The following is a 16,896-nucleotide window of genomic DNA, read 5'->3' on the forward strand; positions in this document are numbered from 1 at the left end:
CTGGTAGTTCTTACTCCTCCAGTACAAAAACAATTGGAGGATTACTTCTCACAGGGAAAGTAACCATTGTGCCATGGCGTATTAGGTTGCTAATGGTTAGGAATAGCAATGGCCCAGAAAAAAAATCTAATGTTTTATTTCAATATCTTTAATGTGTTAATTTTATTAAATGCCATAGCTCTCTAAATTTCTGACATACATTTGCACAGTTCTGTTAATAATCTTTGAAGACATGATGTTTCTTGGAATATTAGCCAGATGGATGGATGCTTTCATAGAGCACTGGAAGTATTTTTATTACCCGTATGTGCTGCTATGTTTTTGGTGCTCGTTCTATATGGTAGGTCTGTCAGCGCCCGTCCCCAGCAGGGGCCTGGGGTGCCCTGCCCACCCGCGCCCTCACTGGGAAGGAGAAGCAAGTACTGGGGAGCAAGGGGGATGTGGGAAGCATGAGTGTGCTGACGCGTAAGCTTATCTCGAAGGTATATGGGCCTTGTCCAAGCCTTGTGGTTTGAGAAGTGCTGTTAAGACCAAGTGAGGTGGAAATAAAAGGACCCGACTCCCGGGGAATCGGGGGCCCTGAGTGACCAAACGGACAGCTGGCGTTGGCATGGCGTGCTTCTCTTGGACACCGGTGCATTGGGAACCCAAGCAGATGGAGGGCAGACCGCGAGTGAGTGGAAAGTACAGCCCAGCTGCCTTTCCTCTGTGTGATGCCACGGCCCCTGCCCCGTCCCTTGGGTCCCAGTGTGTGGGTCCCTCTTGGACAGCTCGGTAGGGCGGCTACTTTCTCCCTGAAGTTTGATATCGAAATAGTGACTGTTCCTGCATGTCAGGGTTTTAGAATAAACCCCCTGTCTTGCCACTGAAATATACAAGGCCTGAGCAATAGCTGCGATAAAATGCCCAAAGAAAATTTTTATTTGTTATGACCCTTCTCCGGTTCATCCCTAGACTTCATCAAACAATCACTTCATTGTGATTCTTTCACATAACAATGAAACCCTCATGCCGAGAGGGAATGAGTGTTGAAGGAGGCTGCCTTCAAGTGTGGTCTTCCCTGCAGACGCAGGTGAGGGCCCCGCGTGCTGAGAAGAGGCCCAAGGGTGCTGTCTGTTTAGTCACATCGACTAGAAAAGAATCATCCAAGAGCTTGTGAGTCAATCTGCCTCTCTAGAGAGATTCGTATTCTGCACCCAGGAATCTGTAGTTTCAAGACCTCCCCAAGTGGCTCTGATATAGAGCAGGTGAGGAAATAAGATGTATGGAGGCTCCGCATTCTGCCTACTCTTGCTGCACACTCTTAAAACGCGTGACTCAGAGGCTTAAAATGAGCACGGTCTCATGTAAGTTGAAGGCCTTTGACTCACACCAAAGCAGGCTCCACGACCCTGTCGATCTTTATCAATTCCAAGAGCGCCTCAAAATCCCTGGCTCACTAGTTACTGGATCTACAAATTAAACATGGCTCAGGCCCAGTGGAGGAATCCCAGGGTCGCACGTGTTTCTTGGGTACCTACTGGGAGGCGGTGCTATTCTAGCACGGGGGATGCAGTGAGCAAGACTGGCGAGTTACCATCCCAGCAGAGATGGTATTCCCATGGGAAGAATCAGAGAAGAAACAAGCTTGCAAATGAATCAGCTAGATAATTCCTGATTAGTAAGTACTGTGCAGAAGGTAAAGTGTAAACACTGTCTGCATCCTTCACTAAGGGATGGGGTGGGCGGGGGACGATAGCAGAGAGGCGTAAGGACCACGCTCGTTTACACGGCACGGTCAGAAAAGACCTTGTCACTGAGCACGTGGCATGTCACAGGCCTAATGCAACGGAAGGGGAGCAGCCTCTGAACCTCTGCGGGAGAAAGAAACTTGGTTTATTTGACATGGAGAAGATGGGTGTGTGGCAAACAAGCCAAGGACTTGTTAGTGACTAACTAAATGGCTTTATCTGAAATTGATCTTGACAATTCTTAAATGTCCTTATAAAATACCTCCATTTATCAAGTATGTTTTATTTGGGTTACTGTTTTCTTTGGTTGGGCTTTGAATTCTTTTTATAATTGTGTGTGTAAGTTGTTTTCCTTTGCTGGACATTATCATAGGTGGCCCCACTATAAAAGCATGATTTTAATTCTGTGGCTGTTCTAAGATAAAGTCAGTGATAACGTGATGATCATAGAGTAGCTGGGTTTTATTGTATTTTGTTTGCCAGGCTGAGTTTATAGCAATTGCTCTTCGCTATATTATATTATCAAGCCAAAATCCACTTATTGTAGTGATTTTGTAAATCATTGAGATTATTTCTGATCAGAAAGTTATTATAGACCAGAAAGAAGAGACTCACTTTCTGTTTTTATAAAACTACATTTATGATAATGTACTTCTATACTTCAGCAATAGAACATATATCCTCATAATGTTTGCATTGACTAGAGCCTATTTGTTTAATATTTTTTTTATTCCAGCTGCCATGTTATGCTACAGTCGTATGTCAGTTGCTTAAATTGCTTCATTCCTAGCCCACAGTCTACAACCGGCATTAATGTCTTGGTATTTTTGTCATTGACATGAAAAAGTAAAAAGAATTTATCCTTGAATTTTCCGCTATGGCCAGGAGTTGAAATGGAAGGGAGAAAAGCACATCAGAGGATAGAAGAGGGACGTTTAAGAAGATACTTTAGAATATTCTGGAATGCTTCCTCACTTCCCCCAGCTCCAGGCACCGTAATCCCATTTTCTCCAGGACGTTGACATTTTACATGAAGTCATTTTGAAATGCCAGTTTGACACAGCATTTATCAAGTTCTTATCAGATCTAGGAACTCACCTAAGCCCATTACGATATTAACACATTTAATTCTCACAATAGCCCAATAAGGTACTGATATGGCCCCATTTTATAGATAAGTACATCGAGGCTCGGAGAAGTTGAGGAGCTTGCTCAGTAGCAAGTGGCACAACGGGGCCGAGAGCCCGAGCAGTGTGGGCGCAGAGACTGGGTCTTTACTCCCTCTAGCACACTGTCGCCGACGGCTTTGATACAACCGTTCTGTCTTGGGGTATTTTAGTAACAGCCTGAAATATGGTTATCGAATTGCTGGCACAGCAGGATTCCAGATGTCAATCCTTGCGTCCCACCCCACCGTGTGGCCTCGTGTTTTCCCTGAGCCTTCCCCACAACTGACCTCACCCTCCGACAGGGCCAGACACAGGCCGGAGGGGTCAGGGTCACCCGCTCCCACCTGCAGGCTGCACAGTCAGTTGGGAGGAAACGTCCTGCTTCATCCTTTCTTTCCTCGAAGTCGCCTCCTTCAACTTCCAAGCTTGATGGAGGTGTGCACAGCCACGATTTCCAGCCGGGCCATTTTTGTTTCATGATCTTTGGGTTGGAAATATACACATGGCAGGTAGAAAGATCCCTACAGGTTGGAAGAAACTGGTGTTTATAATACGTAATCCACACCCAGCCGTCATTTCAAAGGATAAATTAGTGGAAGATTCATTACCTTGTTCAGGGTCCTCAAACTACGGCCTGCGGGCCAAGTGCGGCCACCGAGGACATTTATCCGGCCCGCCGGGTGTGTTTGCCGCCGCTGCCTGTCCTGCTTAGCAGCCAACTCGTCCTGGGCCCTCAGTGCCATGTGTGGAATGTGCCCGCGCTCTCCAATGGTCTGAGGGACAGTGACCTGGCCTCCTATTTAAAAAGTTTGAGGACCCTGCTCTTGTTACTTGTTGACTAGTAAGGTTTAGCCTTGCCTTTTTAAACGTTTGGTAATAGAAAATGTGCTAATTCAGTTTTAAAAATGGATAATTTTTATTCTTTTTAAGCTCATTTCATTGTGTAGTGCATATACACATAAACAAAAACATATAAAGGTTTAAGAGTTTTATTGTTTATGTCAGTTTCTGCCCTTGCAAATGCAGGCCCGAGCGTCTCCTCTAGGACAGGCACTGGGACCCTCGCCACGTGCCTGCCACACTCACTGCCTTGCTTTCTTCCCCTTGTAAAGATCCTGCCTGCGGTCACAGGGGGCACAGGCTGTGTCTCTCTCACAAGCCAAATTCCTCACTGTATTTAGGATAAGGACTCATTTGCTCAACTGTAAGAATTAAAAAAATAATTATTAGCCATATTCTAAAACATGGTGTTATTCCAAAAATGGAAGAATGTGTTCCTGCTGTTTCTACGGTGTACGTCTTGCTCTAGAAAGGGGAGAAGCTGTGTGATTGGAACCCAAGAAGCAGATGCATTAACCGTCAGAGCTCCTTGTTATAGCTGTTTCGGTGGGCTCCAAGATTCCCAAGGGCAAACATTCTTAAAGAGAGTCCGCCTGTACCTGTTGAGGGGGTATAGAGCTGTGAGTCCTTGTTAACTCTTCCTTCATGGTAAATAGAGGGATTTGCAGTGCATAATTTCTTTACATTCATTGTTTTACAATTATTTCTTCAGTGAACTCATTCTTCTTTCTATGAACTTTGGCCAGGTAAATGAATGAAATAGAAAACATTTTAATAACTTGTTTGTAATTTCAGCATATAGTATTGATAAGATATGATGCTTTGGCCTCCTGATTTGCAATTCACTAATACGTTCATTCATACCATGCACCTCTTAACTGTTGCAGGAAACAGCTACATCATGTTCATCATGCAAGCATAAGTTATATTTATTACTTTCTTTCTTTCTTCTTTTTTTTTTTTTTAGACAGAGTCTTGCTCTGTTGCCTGGGCTAGAGTGCTGTGGCATCAGCCTTGCTCACAGCAACCTCAGACTCCTGGGCTCAAGTGATCCTCCTGCCTCAGCCTCCTGAGTAGCTGGGACTACAGGCATGCACCACCATACCCGGCTAGTTTTTTCTATATATTTTTGCTTGTCCAGCTAATTTCTTTCTATTTTTAGTAGAGACGGGGTCTCGCTTTTGCTCAGGCTGGTTTCAAACTCCCGACTTTGAGTAGTCCTCCCACCTCGGCCTCCCAGAGTGCTAGGATCACAGGCGTAAGGCACGGTGCCCGGCCCATAAATTATATTTTAAAATATTAAATATATACACCCAGATAAAGCATAAAGATATCAAAGCTATCATAATGTGGGAACTGACAGGAAAAACTTTGGATCAGACAAATCTGAATTCAGGCCCCGGGTTGTCCGTTCTCAGCCGTGTCCCTGCTCACACAGGGACACTCTAGGCGGTGCTGTTTCTTTATCTGCATGATGGATATAATAATATTTATTTTTTAGAGCTCTGAAAGTAAAAAAAAAAAAATGACGTAATAAGTACTGAATAAGTGATTGTTAAACAGAGAGACTAAATATCTCTTCTAAGAAATTTAATTTAAAAGAGAAGGTAAGAATGTTCAGAAATACCATTTTACAGTGATTATTTTTGTGTTGTTTTATAGTTTCTGACATTCACAGGTTTTTTTTTCATTTTAACATATGATATTAGAATACATCTTATAAGAATGTATTCTATAATTTAAATTTAGTTGTAGGTTTTTTCTTTCTTAGTAGTACATAAAATAGTGGTGTGTCTTACCATTGACATTTCAGATTCAATGAAATACAGTTTTTATGATATGCATCAACATTTCTTTTTCTTCAGGAGGCAATAATGTGTAGTGGCTCTGCATTCAGACCTTGGTTGTACATAGATTATGCTAGATTCCTGAGCCTGTCTTTGCCTTATCTCTTACTTGCAAAATGAAGACCTAGCCCATGACTTTGTTAGCATTAAATTAGAAAATGCATATAAATTTCCTAGCATAGTGTCTTGTGGAGAATTGTTAATGCAAAATCATAGCCACTATTGCTGTTGGTATCTTCATTTTCTAGTTAATCTGTGTATTCACCAACCTGGATACTAGATCCAGGACTGCCACTAATTAACCTTGGAATCCAGCAAAGCACTTAACTTTTCTGTCTCATTGTCCTGTTTTGCAAATAATGTTTTGGCCAAGAAGAACTAAATTTTGTAATTTTATTAACTAATTCAATCTTAACATAATGTGACCATGAAATGAATTTCATTTGTTTCTTTCAGTTTGTGGGGACATCCATGGACAATTCTTTGACTTGATGAAGCTCTTTGAAGTGGGGGGATCCCCTGCCAACACTCGCTACCTCTTCTTGGGGGACTATGTTGACAGAGGCTACTTCAGTATCGAAGTAAGTTCACATCATTTCTTCTCAGCTGCTCAGTTGGGAACCAGCTATGTCTTAATGAAAGAAGAGTGATGATTGTTACTGCCTTAAGGAACTCCCCAGTGTATATGACCATGAAATTTAACACACTTACTCCATGGAATATCACATGTCCTATTTTCAGTAGATTTCCATATCTTTTTTAATGTATAAGGATGCCAAGGAAATGGTAAATAGTGAGATTTTGCCTTTTGTATATTGTATATATTTGCAAACTTGCAAAAATTGCATCTTATTTTACATTAGATAATTGCATTTCTTACTGAAAGAACTAATCAAAGTTGGTAAAATAAGTAGGAATATTGTTTCATGTTTATGCCTTACGATTGTGAAGCTGTGTTACCTTTGTAAATTGATAGCAAAGTGCTTGGGTGTGTGTGTGTCTGTGTGTGTGTGTGTACACTCACAGCTGCTGTATTGTGTCTTTCGTGGCACCTGCCATCTAACGAGGGTAATTTGTCAAACTCATTAATTAAAACCAAACAGATAACCTTTGAGTTGAGGCTCTTCCCCAGCCTCCCAAATGCATCTACTCTAGGAGAGTAGAAATTACATTCACAACAAAGGCGAGGGCCTTGTTTTATTCTTGTGTTTCTTTCTTCCTGGTGCCTGATGTGGTGTCTTAGTAAATGTGTCTTAAAATAAATGGTTTGACATAAAATACGTTTTAAAGAATCAGAGCTCATATGTAGTAGATGACATTATATGTGCTATCAAGAAAAGACATTAAAAAGGAAAATGATTATTCTTAATTTACAGACATTAACATGATATATTCGTAATAATCATGAAAAATCCTATGTTTTAAAATTTTCATTATTTTATTTACAAAATAGATATTTAATGTTGAAAAACATGTAACCCTTAGTTTTTGTTTTTAAAGCTATAATACCACTTTTATTTTTGGTTATTCTCTTCACCTCCAATCATTGACTACACACACACACACACACACACACACACACACACGCATTTATATATTCACCCACACACATGCAGATATATACACACATACATGCATTATAAGAAAATGTATAAACATGTAAAAACATGTATTTCCTCCAGTATATTAATTTTTTCTGCATTTAAGGACCACTAGTTTCTTAATTACTCATGGTAATGATGAGAGAAGGAAGGAGGGGAGATGATGGTATATAAATCCCAAAAGAGAAAGTAAATTTGTGCTGTTTCTTCCATTTGGTGATCAAGTAATGTCAAGCACATATGTGTATGCATAAAGTATATATTATTGGGACCATGAAGGATTTGCAGACATCTAACATACACCTTTGCTCTCTAGAAACCTAAATCTGTGTTGGAAACTATAACCATAAAAGTGCAGGTGGAATCAGAAGCCTAGAATAGGTGATCATCCAGAGTTCAGTATTTGAATGGATTATTAAAATCTTGTGATAAAGGAGGTACAAAAAGTAAGTGTCATTGGAACATAGAAAAGTGAGAAAGTTGAGAGCACATGGTTGGGAAAGAAAACAAAGCACAGGAGAGATTTAGCTGGGGGGAGATTGAAGTGAATAGAAATACAGAGGAGAAAATCGGTGAGCCTTGCAAACCTTGGTTTTGCTCCTGGGCTAACGACCAGCGTCAGCAGCAGGGAAGGGCAATTAATATAAATTTTTTAAGATGTCTGTACCACATTAGGGCTGTGTCTGTCAGGAGTAACAACAATAGCAAAACAAAAGCCCTATGTAGTGGTGGTTTGAACAAGAGAAATGTTTATTTCTCACTCTGTAAAATCCCCTAGGTGGGCAGCCCGGGGCTGGTGTGGCCCAGCGTGGTGCCAGGCCCAGGCTCCTGCTGCCTTGTTGCTCCTTGTTGCTTTGATGTTCATGGCCTCATTCCAGAGACACCCCCATGACCCAAGACAGCTACATCAGCTTCAACCATCGTGTCTCCACTTCACATTCAGCAAGAAGGAAAAGGAGAAAGAGAAGGGTGTATCCTCTTGGATGTTAAGGATGTTTTCCAAAAGTGGCACAGTTACTTCAACCTGTATGCCCCGGCTCAGACTTTGTAGATACGGCTGGCGGTGATCTGTGTGTAGCCAGGTTTGAGAAAGACTGCAGTGGGCAACAGACAGCAAGGGAGGGCCAGGGGCTTCTGCTATTCCCCTTCAATTAGGGTTGGAGATGTCCTACAAATTATTTTAGTAACTCCTAAATTCATTTTATTCATTTAACATTTATAGTGCTCCTAAGAAAGGAAGATGAGGTTGAATGAAAAAGGTGTTCTGCTTTCCTTGAAGCTTCCTTCCAAGTGAGGAAATCCCAAGACTGTCCTGTTGGGAGTGATTATTTTTATCAGCCAAATGATGGTGGAGTGCTGTGCTTTCATATCATAACATTTGCAACTTTGAACAACTTGGTTTGTATCTTTTTAAATGTAATCAAGGCAACACTTTCTTGTTAATATGTCAGTAAGTATAAAGCGCTAAATCCCGTGATGCCTGGGTGACAGTGACACAATTGGACTTTCCCTTCTTCATGGCACCAGCGTCATCCTTGGATAATTTAAATTCTTAATTTTATTAGTCTTTATTTACCTTTTTAAATTCTTTTATTATTTTATTTGAAGAATGCAGGCTTCTGAACCTCTGGCCTCAAACCACTTGAAATGTCCTAAACTTCTCCTAATTAGAGCTTTTCAGAGCTCTGTTTTTTTCAAGAAGTTGAGAAGCAGTAAATCACTAATTTGTTACTCAGCAGATTTTTGTTCTTTAGTCTATAATTAATCTCGATATTTGAACTAGGAAAGTTGCTGTATTTTTTGTAGTATGCTCCTTTTGAAATACAAGCAGAGGATCAAAGAATCAGTCTGTTGGTGACGTATCCACTGTAGTTATCATGGGACGTTTAAAAGTTCTGAGATGCACGTACCAGAGTCCTCATCCTCAAAAACACCTCTTTAATTAAACTCCAAGAGTCTGAGAGCACAGCCCCAGGGACTTGCACCATACATACAAAAATGGCAAAATGGCTCATCTCTAAAATGTTCCATTTTGATTAGATTATGGCCTTTGAGGGGCTTTGGGATGGCTCAGTGATATCATCATCATGTTTAAAATAGCACAGACTTTCATGTAAAACATACTCACTGAGAATACTTTGGGGATTTTTATTGTGGATTAAGGAAGCTGACACTGTTTGTATTTTGTAAATCCTGTTGTTTGCATGGTTTAGATGATCCCATTTATTCCTCGCAGCTCTTTTTTTTTTTTTTTTTTGAGACAGAGTCTCTCTTTGTTGCCCAGGCTAGAGTGAGTGCCATGGCGTCAGCCTAGCTCACAGCAACCTCAAACTCCTGGGCTCAAGCAATCCTTCTGCCTCAGCCTCCCGAGTAGCTGGGACTACAGGCATGCGCCACCATGCCCGGCTAATTTTATATATATATATATATATTAGTTGGCCAATTAATTTCTTTCTATTTATAGTAGAGACGGGGTCTTGCTCTTGCTCAGGCTGGTTTCGAACTCCTGACCTCGAGCAATCCGCCCGCCTCGGCCTCCCAGAGTGCTAGGATTACAGGCTTGAGCCACCGCGCCCGGCCTATTCCTCGCAGCTCTGAGCGGAGCACGTAAATGCATTCCTTTTCTGAGCGTGGAAACTGAGGCTCTGAGGAGGTCACACGTAGGAAATGGCAGTGCTGGGATGCACTGACCCTGCTCTTCCCACTGCCCGGGTCTCGGCTGTGGCACACTCACCAGGGTACCACCAAGTGCCACAAAAAATGCACACAACCGCAATGCAGAAACTTGGATGCCCTGTTACACGCCGTTACACTCACCCACGGGTGTTCAAACGTGTGCACGCAGCCCTCCCCCACCTACGCAATCTGAAGGTCAAAGCTTAAATACCAAATGTTCTCCAGTACTGTGCTGTTGGTTTAAGAAAAATCCTGAAATAAGAGTTCAGTTTTCTAGTGTGTGTTATCCTAACAGGCTTCAAAAGCTTCTTGATTCATCTCAATAATTCAAAGCTCCGTGGCAGGCACGGCCTTTGGCTATGCTCTGGGAGAAGGGGAGCACTTAACTTTAATTTTTACCAAATCAGCTTTGAAGAACAGGCTCAGATTTCAAACAGCGTCTGTTTACGGGCTCTGGGCAGCACACAGAGCTGCTTAGAGCTCCCCCACCCACCACCAATCTTCTTTTGCCAAGATTAGAAGTAATTTCCCGCAAAGTTAGCTCAAATGAGACAAGCAAGCTTTTGAGTAGTGATGAAAGAGGCAATTTTGTTTTGAGTAATAATTTGTCTTGCACCAAATGCTGCTCTGTCTGACGATTGCATCACTCTACCTAATCTCTTTGATCAGGCGAATGTGGACGCAGAGTCCACGGCTGAGTGTGTTCTTCGGAGCACACAGGGAAAACTCAGAACTGCAGTCACGCACAGCTGTTTCTTCCGATGCCCTTCCCCAAGCTCCCTTTCTAGCATTTTCTGCGCTGGGCTGCCTCGAGTTTTGTAGCGAGACGGCCCGTCAGCTGGGCCTGCCTACGTGCAGCCGGCACAGCCAGGCGTGAGGAGCTGTGCTCGTTAGCTGTGAGATCAGCAGCCAGAGTGAACTGCGTCGAGTCAGGCCTTGTCCCATGCTTCTGCCAGAAAGTAACAAGCAAGGGGTGCCGTGAGCGACGGTAGGTGACACAGTGATGCCACGGACAGGAGGAAGTTGTCTGGCTGTCTCCCTGCACTGCTGTCCACGGAGGCCAGGGTGTCAGGCCGGGCAGGTGGTGTCCTAGGGGAGCCCAGCTGACACTTCGGGAGTTTGGATCTTTCCCGCTAATGCGCACACTCCCCCAATTGTGCCGCGGTTGAGAGCTGCTCTTTTGATTGGAGTTTCACGCCAGGGGTGGTCACTTTAGGGAGCTCATTAACATATAGCTGAAGCTGTATATTATTTTACTTCCTTGCTTCCTTCTTCACTTCCCTGTGCAATTTTTCTAGAGTATTTATCATTAAAACATAAATTGCAAAGTATATCACTGTACTGTTATTATCAGTGAGCCAATTAAATTAATGGAAATTAGATTCTTAGCGCTGCTTCCTTGGGGAAGGTGTGTTAATCGGATAGGAGAAAGCTGTGTCTTTGACAGAAATTAATCAAATGTAGAGATGCTTAGTCTTTCATACTGAGCAACCTAAACTAACTGTAACATGTAAATATTCGCTTAATTAAAAGGAAGAATGGAAAGACAGTGGGGATCCGGTTAAAGTGATCGGTGCGACTCATTTGCATCGCACCAGGCAAGAGAGGCCGGTAGTGGCGCTCTGTTTCTGCCTTACCCAGTTAATGCAGCGGAAATTTGATTTGAGTTAGGCAACTGATACCACATAGATAAAAAGTAATTATTTTAAAGAGACTTTTTAAAAAAACTAATATTAGGCTATGATTTTGCTTAAGATCCTCAGCTCTCCAAAATATCAGGACGTTCGATGGCAGAACAGTTGCCAGCGAGACTGTTGTGCTTGGCAGCGGCCGCCCACCAGATGTGGGGCACGCTGGGCACGCCGCGGCCACTGCAGCCGCCCTGCCCTCCGTCCCCACGCCCGCCTCCACGCTCCCGAGTTCGTGGGTTAGTCCATGTTTGGGAAGATATTTTATTCTTGCCACAGGGGAGAAGGAAATGAAATTGAAAAGAGGACTCTTGTTTTTAGAGTATTTTGAGCCAAGAATTTGGAAATTGAGTTATTTTTCTCTCCTCCCTCCCTTCCTGCTTTTTTCTTTTCCTTCCTTCCTTCCTTCCTTCCTTCCTTCCTTCCTTCCTTCCTTCCTTCCTTCCTTCCTTCCTTCCTTCCTTCCTTCCTTCCTTCCTTCCTTCTCTCCTTTCCTCCTTCCCTCCTCCTTCCTTCCCTCCTTCCTTCCCTCCTTCCTTCTTTCCTTCCTTCTTTCCCTCCTTCCTTCCCTCCTTTCCTTCTTCCCTCCTTTCCTCCTTCCCTCCTCCTTCCTTCCCTCCTTCCTTCACTCCTTCCTTCCCTCCTTCCTTCCCTTCCTCCTTCCTTCCTTCCCTCCTTCCCTCCTTCCCTCCTTCCTTCACTCCTTCCTTCCCTCCTTCCTTCCCTCCTTCCTTCCCTTCCTCCTTCCCTCCTTCCCTCCTTCCTTTTTCATTTACAGGAAAGGAGCTAATATCTTCTGAACTCCTACCATATACCAGGTGTTTTATATCTATTAAATAATAAGGGAAATTAAGTGTGTATGGCATCATTTAAAAGTTGCAAGTAGATGCAATAAGGCTGTTTAGCATAGAGCATTTCTGTATCATTCTTTTGAGTTTTCAGTTATGAAGGAGCTGCAGTAATTAAGACTAGAGGTGATAAAGCCATGTGCTAATGTCAAAACAAGATGTTAAACAGATAGCAAAAGAGAAACTGTGGGTCTTAGAATGTGATTAGTAGTATTTGAGTGAGGTTAAAAAAATATAGTTAGGTTTTAGTTGGAGAGATAATAGCTTTGCTTTAAAATAAATGGTTATAGGCAAAACTAACCTTAAAGGGGTCAAAATTGTGATTATATTTTCAAAACAATATTAACTGGGAGGGGGCACCTTCTAGGTGCTGAAATGCAACTGGATCTGAGCATTGTTTTCATGGGAGCATACATATGTAAAAATTAATTGACCTGTAATTTAAAATATGTACACTTCACTGGGTAAGTTATACTGTCCTTGAAAAAAAATCCTTTAAAAAAATAACTACAGTACAGTATAGCCAAAACACGTATTCTCTCTCCCAATATATGAATAAAAGTCATTTACAATAGCAGTTACAACATGTAAATGTATTTTCAAGGACTTTACATACCCATTCATATTCTATATTAGACAGCCTAAGTTAACAGCCAATTTGAGAAAACATGTATGTTACTTTCAGATTAAGGTGCAGCCTTATAAACTTCAAATTGGGAGCAGTCCTCTCTCCCTCACTGACATTAATGATGGTTTGTAAATATCTCCTGCGATGCCATCCAAGCGTGAGCAGTGCGGTCTCCCCCTATTGCAGCCCGTCAGTGCAGCTGCCAAACCTGCCGCACGGCAGGCTCCTGAGGCCACCAGGCTACCCGAGACAACAGGGAACTTTACACATTCCAGCAGATCACTGTGCAAGCCATTTGGTCAGCTTCTCAGAAATATTAATATCATTAGTCACATGAACTTTGGCTGATAACTATAATCAGAAAGCAGTAATTAGAAAATCAATTAAAATAGCATATATATAATTTAACATCAACCTAATATTTTCATTTGCTTCAATCATAATTACATAGTTAGAGACAATATCTTACTCCAAAAACACAATAAGGCACACTTGTTCTGATAATTAGTATTTTCTTCAAAACTTGGACTGTACCATAACGGGCTGAAAACGTAATTAGTTTGCACTCATTCTGTAAATTGTCACGTAAGCTGACAGAGGTGATTATTCTTCACGGGTAGGACAATGAGTAAGTTGCCAGTAATTTTTCCCTATAGACGTTTTCCAGCATGTCTGCTGTATGTTGGAAGCCAATTATTAAAGTATAATATTGTGGATTTTGGTTTCGGATTTTGTAACCAGAATCAGACTTGTCTCAGTATTTTTGTGATTTCTGTATCCTTTAGCTTCACTCTTAGAACATAAATTTCATGAGGATAAAAGAGTTTGCTTGGCTTTCAAACCATGGTGTTCTGTTCCCTACGGATTTTTGATGAGTGCCGGTTGAGGATGTTGAACTTGATGCTGATGCTCGAGTATTCCGGCTGTCTTAGTGCACATTCCAGGAAGACTGTCGATGTGGGTTTGTTGCAGACTTGGTAAATGCGTTGTTGGCATCATTTTTGCACAAACTGATTTGAGAGTTTTAAGATATATAAAATGTATCCCCTAGCTATCAGTACAGTATGGTTAACAAACAATTAATAGATGAAATGTAACACTGCTCTTTATAACTCAAATTATTTAAAAAATCCGGTAACACGAAAGGCAGACTCGGAAAGAAAATGCAAGATGAGATTTGAAGGCAAACACTGAGCAGCTCGGCTAACTTTAATTGCTTCCCCGTTTCCTATTAGTTTCTCTCTTTCACCACCTCCCTGCCTTCCTCTCCCTGATCGTCTTATCTTTTATTTCAGTGTCTTTTGTATGTAAAGCCTTAAATTTTTGTTTTATGCATAAATATAGTTATAATAAAGGCCAGGAAATCTCATTACACATACCAATATCTCTTCTCATATTTCTCACCAGCGTGTTTTCATTTAAGCTTCTTCCTCTTTCCATTTTATTTTTCTTTCCCTAAACCAACTTCTCTCACTCCCCCAGGCCACATAATTCTCCTTCTATTGACCATGTAAAATCTGTTGTTTTCTTGTGATGTATGACGAACCTAGACTTTGTACCAAAGTAATGTTTTCTGTTTAATTGTCAACATCCTCCCTAATAAGGCCAGCCCCTGGGGACTTTTGGTCATGATAACTAACCTATTCAATCCGTGTCTTTAGGATGTGTGAGCAATGGAATACATAAGTATAAAGGAAAAATATTTATGTTTATATGATTTTTTATTTTTGTTTTTCTCAGTGTGTGCTGTATTTGTGGGCCTTGAAAATTCTCTACCCCAAAACACTGTTTTTACTTCGTGGAAATCATGAATGTAGACATCTAACAGAGTATTTCACATTTAAACAAGAATGTAAGTATATGTCAAGACTCTTCCTGTTACACCATATGTGCTAGGTAATAATTTTTGTCAATATCCAATCCATTGCCTAAAAGTACAAAACTTAATGTGACACTTTTTTGTTTTATTCCATGTTTCTTTTAAAGCATGGACAGTTAGGAGAATACAGAATTTCTTTTTAAGTTATAACTTCTCTATAAAGTGATCTAAGGACTTGAATTAGGATTTGATGTAATTTATTATAAGAAACGATATATGGATACTACTGCTTGGGACAATACTTCTACCCTTTAATCTCATATCAAGAAAAGCAAATGGGAAGGGCGGATTGAACACTATGCCTCTATTTTGGGGCCTAATAGATACTAGCCTCTAGTGCATTTTATAAAATTAAAGATACTTCCTTTAAATATAGATACTAAGACTACAGAGTACTTCCTTTAAATTTCATTTTCCTCCTATCAATTTTCCCTGTTGTCCATTGAAACTTGTAAAGATACATAAAGCTTAAAGTTTTTGTGCTATGTATAAACACAGTTAAATTGAAGGCCATGTAGTGGTACTACACATACCGGCATTTTTCATTTAGTTCTATATCCAATGGAGCATGAAAACTTCTCTCAAAACATTAGATGTAAGTCAGTAAGGGAAGAGCAATTTGCAGTGAGATGGAAATGACTTTAGAAAATTTCTTGCGATATGCTTTTCTGTAAAATCATTCAGGAATATCAACTAGCCTCATGGCCGTTTTTCTATTGGTCTTCAGTTGTTTGTGTAGATGGTGATACATCTGCAGACACAAAGCCAGAATGTATATAAAAGTTCTCTCCTTTGCTATATAAAAAGTTATGAAAAATTGTAAAATATAGATGAATGACAAGAACAAACACCAAACATAAAAGGGTAATCTGTAACTCTTAAAAAATCTTATTAATTGTATTTTGGAATTTGCAATGTATACTTTTATGCTAATAGTACTGTCATGGCATTTTCTTAATGTTTTAAAAAAATATCTTAATGAAATGATCCTAGCCACAAATCATGAGAGCAAATATTTGTTTTTTTTGGTCACATTTTAAAGGTAAAATAAAATATTCGGAACGCGTGTATGACGCCTGCATGGATGCCTTCGACTGCCTCCCCCTGGCCGCCCTGATGAATCAGCAGTTCCTGTGTGTACACGGTGGTCTGTCTCCAGAGATTAACACTTTAGATGACATCAGAAAAGTAAGTTCTTGGTGGCTCACACCTGCAATCCGAGCACTTTGGGAGGCTGAGGCAGGAGGACCACTTGAGGCCAGGAGTTTGAGACAACCCTGAGCAACATAGTGAGACCCTGTCTCTACAAAACATTAAACAATTAGCTAGGTGTGGTGGTGCTCAGCTGTAGTCCCAGGTACTCAGGAGGCTGAGGCAAGGCAAGAGGATTTCTTGCACCTGGGAGTTTGAGGTTGCTGTGAGCTATGATGATCCTATTGTACTCTAGCCTGGACAACACAGTGAGACTCTGCCTCAAAAAAAAAGAAAGAAAAGGAAAGAAAAGTTACGTTCTGTTATTTTCCGAGTCTAATCATTCTGTGTGCTTTAGTAATAAACAGGAGATGTTAATTACCCTGCCTTTATCACTAACCTTGAATTAGAATGATTTAAAGTGGTCATGAACCTCTTATGTTAAATTTTTATCTAGAAGGGAAGCTATGTTTATACTTGGAACAGTTTTTATCTTTAGAACCTCAGGGTTCACCTTGCCATGTGCCATGTGTCATTGGAAAAATAAAATATTTGATCTCTGAAAAAAATGTTTTTTCATTTCCATTTGGCTTTTTTCAAACAATCCAGCGTATATTCATGATACAAGATGGCAGAAACGTTGCTTTGCCCTTGGGAAAATATCACAGCTTGACCTTTGAAATATGTACCTTTTATGATTTGTTTTTTAATCTGCTATTGGTTACAGCTTAAAACTTAGAAGTAACAATCTCTAACAAAGCAGTGATGATATTCTATTGATTGCATTGAATGGCTGGTT

General features: G+C 40.9%; 1 protein-coding gene across 3 annotated transcripts in view; it reads left to right on the forward strand.

Annotated features, from left to right (window-relative positions):
- PPP3CA (protein phosphatase 3 catalytic subunit alpha) overlaps positions 1-16,896 on the forward strand; it is a 298,091-nt gene that overhangs the window by 212,403 nt on the left and 68,792 nt on the right. For all 3 annotated transcript variants that reach the window (XM_020284523.2, XM_020284525.2, XM_075998704.1), the window contains exons 3-5: positions 6,043-6,167; positions 14,768-14,879; positions 15,949-16,094. In XM_020284523.2, coding sequence (XP_020140112.1) covers positions 6,043-6,167; positions 14,768-14,879; positions 15,949-16,094 — 383 coding nt within the window. The remainder of the gene's footprint in view (positions 1-6,042; positions 6,168-14,767; positions 14,880-15,948; positions 16,095-16,896) is intronic.

The sequence above is a fragment of the Microcebus murinus genome, chromosome 29 (assembly GCF_040939455.1).
Source record: "Microcebus murinus isolate Inina chromosome 29, M.murinus_Inina_mat1.0, whole genome shotgun sequence".
In the NCBI taxonomy this organism is placed as follows: Eukaryota; Metazoa; Chordata; class Mammalia; order Primates; family Cheirogaleidae; genus Microcebus; species Microcebus murinus.